Source organism: Triplophysa rosa, linkage group LG19 (assembly GCF_024868665.1).
Source record: "Triplophysa rosa linkage group LG19, Trosa_1v2, whole genome shotgun sequence".
Taxonomy (NCBI): domain Eukaryota; kingdom Metazoa; phylum Chordata; class Actinopteri; order Cypriniformes; family Nemacheilidae; genus Triplophysa; species Triplophysa rosa.
In genome coordinates this window covers 8490353-8495981 of record NC_079908.1, presented here as the reverse complement: position 1 = coordinate 8495981, position 5629 = coordinate 8490353, and the positions used below count along the sequence as shown (strand labels likewise).

The following is a 5629-nucleotide window of genomic DNA, read 5'->3' as shown; positions in this document are numbered from 1 at the left end:
CATCTTCGATGTACTTCGGTTCGGTTTCTTCATTTGCATGGTTTGCGCTTAGTATGTAAAATTTTGAAATTCTTAAAAGAGCAATGTGGAGATTTTAGCGGCATCTAGTGGTGAGGTTGTGAATTGCAACCAATCACCTCCCTTTCGAAGCACTACGGTGGCTGACACAGAGCTAAAATCACACATTTGTCACAAGGAGATAAAGTATTTTTGAAACGCGTTCTGTAGAGCAGTTTGTCCGTTTAGGGCTACTGTAGAAACAACATGGCCAATTCCGTGTAAGGGGACCCGAGGTGTATGTAGATAGAAATAGCTCATCCTAAGGTAATAAAAACATAACGCTTCATCATGTAAGGTCTTTATACACCTCTGAAGACATATATTATTATATTGCATTTCTGTCAATAAATCCTCCAAAAAATTACATTCTGGTCCTTTAAGAAAGTGTTGAAATGGAAACTGCACAAATCTGCTTTTCAGTCCAATTTGTCGTGTTACAACCAATAATGCGTCACACACTCCTTGCTGCACTCTCTGTTGTGCTCCTAACACACCACCTGCTCCTTTCAGTCAACGTGTGTAGGACCTATTCCAAGTAAAATCATCTCGTTCTTCTTCCAAAGTAAACGTATCGGAGGGAGTTGAGATCTGGCGTCTTCGTGAACTCAAAACAGGCCTTTCTTTCCGTAGCAGGGTCGACCTTCTCGTGGACACGCTACGCCTCAGGCCATGACTGCAACACATGGCTGTAACATCATTGAACCCTTTCTTGTCCTCTAACCCAAAGAAATCGGCAACCACGTGAAAATATCCCAACACTGCAGAATGGCTCCAGGAAGTAGTATTTCCACGTTCATCCTTGTGCATAAAGCCACAGTGGCCACCCTGTTCCGTCTGGGCCAGCAGGAAGTAAGGATTATTGTGAAAAAGTGTCTCGGGTAATGTGGATGAGGGTGGGAAAAGGGGATCGTCTGTGCTATACAAACAGAGGACTGGTATTGCCACTTCATCTGCGTCTCGCAAAGGTTCATTCCTGTCCCAGTAACCTGCCCAGTCAGGCTTCAGTGATATCCTTGAATCGCCCTTTTCAATGTGGTCATTGGAGTCTGATGTTCTGTGGTTTTGTTGCGTAACAGTGCAGAACATGAATTCCTCCATATCTCGCAGGGATTTGCAGCTTAAAATGTTTGCGACATCCATCACGGAGCTCAAAGAGGTGGCGTACCTGTGAAAATTCAGAAAAACAAATTTCTTTCATAACAAAGATATAAAAAACATTCATTCTTTAGAATCATTTTAACATAGAAATTTGTTATTTTCAATTTTATTATTTTTTCTGCTAATCATTACCGTAACGACCAGCTATGTTATGGTGTTATGTTAACAAGTTCATGGTATTTTATCATTTAAACAGAGCTAAATTAAAATACTCTTAAAAACATCTATTGAAACATCCCACTTTTTCAAAAATGGAAAAAAAAAACATTGACAGAATATTCATGTATAAAAAATGAGGAAAAAGAAATGTCCATGACTAATGTTCTCATCCTCCGTAACATTTTTAAAGGACTGTTTACACTCCCACAGATCTTTAAATTAAGCTTGATTTTGTTGGAAGTAAAACATCTGTCAAATGGCTACCAGGTTAACAGATCTCTTTGTATTTCCGTACTTAAAAGTTTTACATTTTCTTTTGTCTTTCTGTGTACACGACAATATTGATTATCATTACCGAAACAGGTAGTTACAAGTAAATAGGTTACATTTATAATTTTCTATAGAAATATACTTTATTAATGTCTAATTATGTATGAACAATACAAAGTTGCTTAAGCATTGTGGCCTGTTTTTTAGCAAAACATTCTATTGAAATTAGATTTTTAAGGTCTTATCTTGAAAAACTTGAAAACAAGTTTTCAAATGGATGCTTTTATACATGTCAGACATTGTTTATATTGCCTAAAAGGATATTTGTTGATGTTGTTGAAGTATTATTTTAAATCATGTTTGACATTTTGAATACCAAAATGAAAGGTAATATTTAAACATGAATTGGTCTATATTTGTGAATAGAGTAATTGGCTACCTGTTTATTTGGAACTTGCGGTAGATAAGAGCCACCCAGTGATAGAGCCAAGGAAATTCATTCTCAAACCACAGTTGTCCATGAAACACTGGAGAGATGCAAGCAGCAGCCATCAGGTACGATGAAGAGCCACATTCGCCCAGATAAGACAGCAGCAAGCCTGATCCTGAGCCCTCACTTACAGCGAGAAGAGTCGAAGACGGATGGTGGTTCCGCAGGTAGCATACCGTCTGCATGAGGTCTGAGGGATTCCCAAACTCCTGGTAGCGGGGAGTTGTAAGAGGGCAGCCACCGTGACCACGGCGATGGAACACGACTGGATAGAAACCTTGTTTCAGAGTCAGGTGACACAACTTGAGCAAGTTTGGTGTCACTCGACCTAGAGCATTGGGAATCAAAATAACAATAGCTGCATTGCTTGAGTGGAGGCCTAGAACATTTCCTCCTGGATGATGTTGCCTTTTGATCTGATCTTGATGGCTGAGACCAACAGCCCAGTCCAGCGCCACAATACCTCCATCGTGAAGAAGAAGGTGATCCCTTGTAAATCGGACTCCTTGCATTTCAGCACCTTCCAGTGTGGGCCACATGAGATTGGTGATTATCTGTAAATGAGGGTCAGTCTGAGGCCATGTTGGAGGCTGGGTCAAAGCATGACAGTGTTTCCTCAGGTAGCTGGCAAGAGCTGTGGGTTTGCAAATCAGTTTAACCTCTGGCTTCTCCTTAGTCGATCCTGAAACGTTAGTAAATGAGAGTTTGAGAAGTCTACAGGTTAGAGTCCATATAAAGCAACCCAAACATTGGATGGCACTTTCTGCAAGATGACGAATCCAGTTCATTTGAAGCAGGACCAACGTCAGAGAAGGTAGCAGGCAGAGAAAGAATTCCCACATCTTGTTTTCAAAGCCAGTAGGTCTAAATTCAGCGGTAGTACCTTACAGACTGACCAAATGAAAATAAAAACGGAAAAGATCTTTAAACCGAATGCTCTCGCTTGTGTCAGCTAAATGGACTTGTGCCTCCTCGTCTACCCATTGCAAACATGTTTGCTCTCCTCCTCCAGAAATCATTAACAATACTGAACCACGGACTGCTTTAGCCATTCAATAATCATCCAGTGGAACTAATGGAGTTTTTACCACTCGAGTGTCTGAAATTCAACAGTTCTTGCAATTCTACTGAAAGTGAAAAACCCAGTGCTGCAGTGGTAGAACATATTGAAGATATTCAATAACCTGGTAAGAGACCTTAAGGATATTGCACCCACAATTTCCTTTGCTTCTGGGCTGTTTATTTAGCTACTAGAAATGTTCAAACTGTGTGGTTCAATAACTAAATACACAAATACACACAAAGGGTTGGGGAACGAAAGGAACTGTTTCTAATGTCTTGGAATTAATAAGATAACTACAGGGAGAATGACCTATTATGTATACTGTAAAAAAAGATAATATTCCAGCGGCTGGGGACAAAAAATCATACAAATTAATTTACATATAGTGAAATGACATGTTATTTTACATCCCACATGTACGTTTGCCATCTTTATCTGAAGAGTCTATTTGCAAACCGATTTTTAAAAATCATAAATTGTTTTTTTATTATGTTATCGTGTTTTTATTGTGTTGGGTATTTATTTTGTAGTTATTATAACTTAATCAAAATAACTATAAAATAATTAAATGGAATGCACAATAAAAAAACATGATTTTTTAACACTTTTAAAACTTATCAGTTTTTGCAAATGAACTCTTCATCTGTAATTTGACATTTTAAACGCATTTTAAAAATGTGTACAGTTTGCCGACAGTGTATTGTATGTGTGTTTGCATTTTAATCAGAAAGAGACAATGCATGTCGTTTTTTGTACAAAAAAGTTTTATTCAAACCATAATACTCACAAATGATGCTCTTCATAAAACACCAAAAAATGTCTTTGGTTGAGATATTTTACTATTTTTCATGTTTTTGTTTTCTAGTATAATATTTACAATTTGAAATGTTGAAGAGAAACCACATGAGTTGTAATTGTGTTGGTCAAACATAAAGGCGGAGATGTGTAAAGTGTAAAGTGAAAGATTCTCAGCATTAGGAGTCAATATTGCAAGCACAAGCACGAATAGTTCTGACTGTCTATGCAAACATTCTTTTGTTGTTTAGTTCAATAAGATGAGATTTTGATTTGATTACACAAAGATATTTAAGATAACAATTAAATTATTTAATTGACTGTGAATAGTTCACCCAAAAATGAAAGGTTAAAATGTTATCAATTCTGTTATTCAATCTCATTCTCATTTGTGACCCTGGACCACAAAACCAGTCATAAGTAGCACAGGTATATTTGTAGCAATAGCCAAAAATACATTGTATGGGTCAAAATTATTGATTTTTCTTTTCAGAAATCATTAGGATACTAAGTAAAGCTCATGTTCCATGAAGATATTTTACAAATTTACTACCACACATTTATCAAAACTTTATTTTTGTGAGTGGATGCAGCAAAATCGCTGACAAAAATGGCCAGAAACACGCCACTCGCTACTGCCCACTCAAGTTTGGTATCGATGTAAAGCTTAAAATGTCTCCTTTCAGGTTAATTTACTCTACACCTCGTAATTACAGCGGTAAGCCAAAAGAGAGCGTTAAAACAAACCTGTTTCTTCTTACCAACGGCCTGCTACAGCGCCTCAGATGGACAACATTAAAGGTGATTTTCTCAGAATCCAGATTTTCAAGTAGTTGTATCTCGGTCAAACATTGTCCCAACAAACCATACATCAATGGAAAGCTTACTTATTCAGCTTTCAGATGATGTATAGATCTCAATTTTTCTTGCTTGGCTAGAGTTGATCTGATCCCAGATCCTGGTCTATACAATGAGGTATGTTCACACCAAAGGAACCATGATTGTTACTGCAGAAAGCTACAGTTCTTGTCATTCTTTGTCAGCATAACAATTGGTTAAAAAGCTGCAAGGACATATAAGGATTTGTAACTCATCAAATGAAGCTGATCATTGCTTTTTACCAAATGCTTTTAAAGAGAAAGCAATTAAGGAGAATAGCTAATATTGTGTACTAGCACACAATATATGAACATGTACTACAAAGCATCAGGAAAATACTATTTTGGCAACATTTTAAATTCCTTCGCGAAATCAACCTCCTGATGCTCCAAAAAAAAAGCATAAGTGATTTTTATTGGTGTCGATGCAGCCAGTTGAACTGGAGTTATAATGTAAACCCATGACAATACTGAATGATAGCTGGGGTGAATGGGAGTGGCTTGGCCTATCAGTGCTCATCCTTTAGTTGTGAGGGGTAAGCAGTGTGCACAGGCTCGCTTTAATGAAGTTAGCTCTCATGATGCCGTCAGACTGTGCCATTAGTGTACTTGGACAGCTTATTCTCTAAATCACAGATTCGCTTCTCCTGAGAGAGAACTGTGGCCTTCAGACTTTGGATTTCTTCTACAAGCTTCTCCAACAACTGAGGCTAGTGATGGAAAGAGATGAATAGAGAGAGAGAGACAGAGAGAGAA

General features: G+C 37.8%; 2 protein-coding genes across 4 annotated transcripts in view; both read right to left on the bottom strand.

The window, feature by feature from the left end:
* The window catches only part of coro6 (coronin 6), a 36365-nt gene that overhangs the window by 18915 nt on the left and 11821 nt on the right, over positions 1-5629 (bottom strand). Inside the window, exon 11 of one of the 3 annotated variants that reach the window (XM_057359627.1) lies at positions 3855-5583. The exons of the other annotated variants lie outside the window; for them this stretch is intronic. Coding sequence (XP_057215610.1) covers positions 5461-5583 — 123 coding nt within the window. The 3' untranslated portion in view covers positions 3855-5460. Of the gene's footprint in view, positions 1-3854; positions 5584-5629 lie in introns of those variants that run through there. 3 annotated transcript variants of the gene reach the window in all.
* On the bottom strand, positions 100-3539 carry LOC130569776 (protein ABHD15). Its single transcript, XM_057359628.1, has 2 exons — positions 2087-3539; positions 100-1225 (listed from the first exon to the last, which is right to left on the bottom strand). Exons 1-2 carry the CDS (start codon positions 2977-2979, stop codon positions 571-573), a joined length of 1548 nt encoding a protein of 515 aa, XP_057215611.1. The 5' UTR covers positions 2980-3539; the 3' UTR covers positions 100-570.

Excerpts from the sequence above, each read along its gene's own strand:
- LOC130569776 (XM_057359628.1), bottom strand. The coding sequence starts at position 2,979 with ATGTGGGAATTCTTTCTCTGCCTGCTACCTTCTCTGACGTTGGTCCTG. Across the intron at positions 1,226-2,086 it reads CGCAAGTTCCAAATAAACAG|GTACGCCACCTCTTTGAGCT; the intron begins GTAGCCAATTAC and ends GAATTTTCACAG.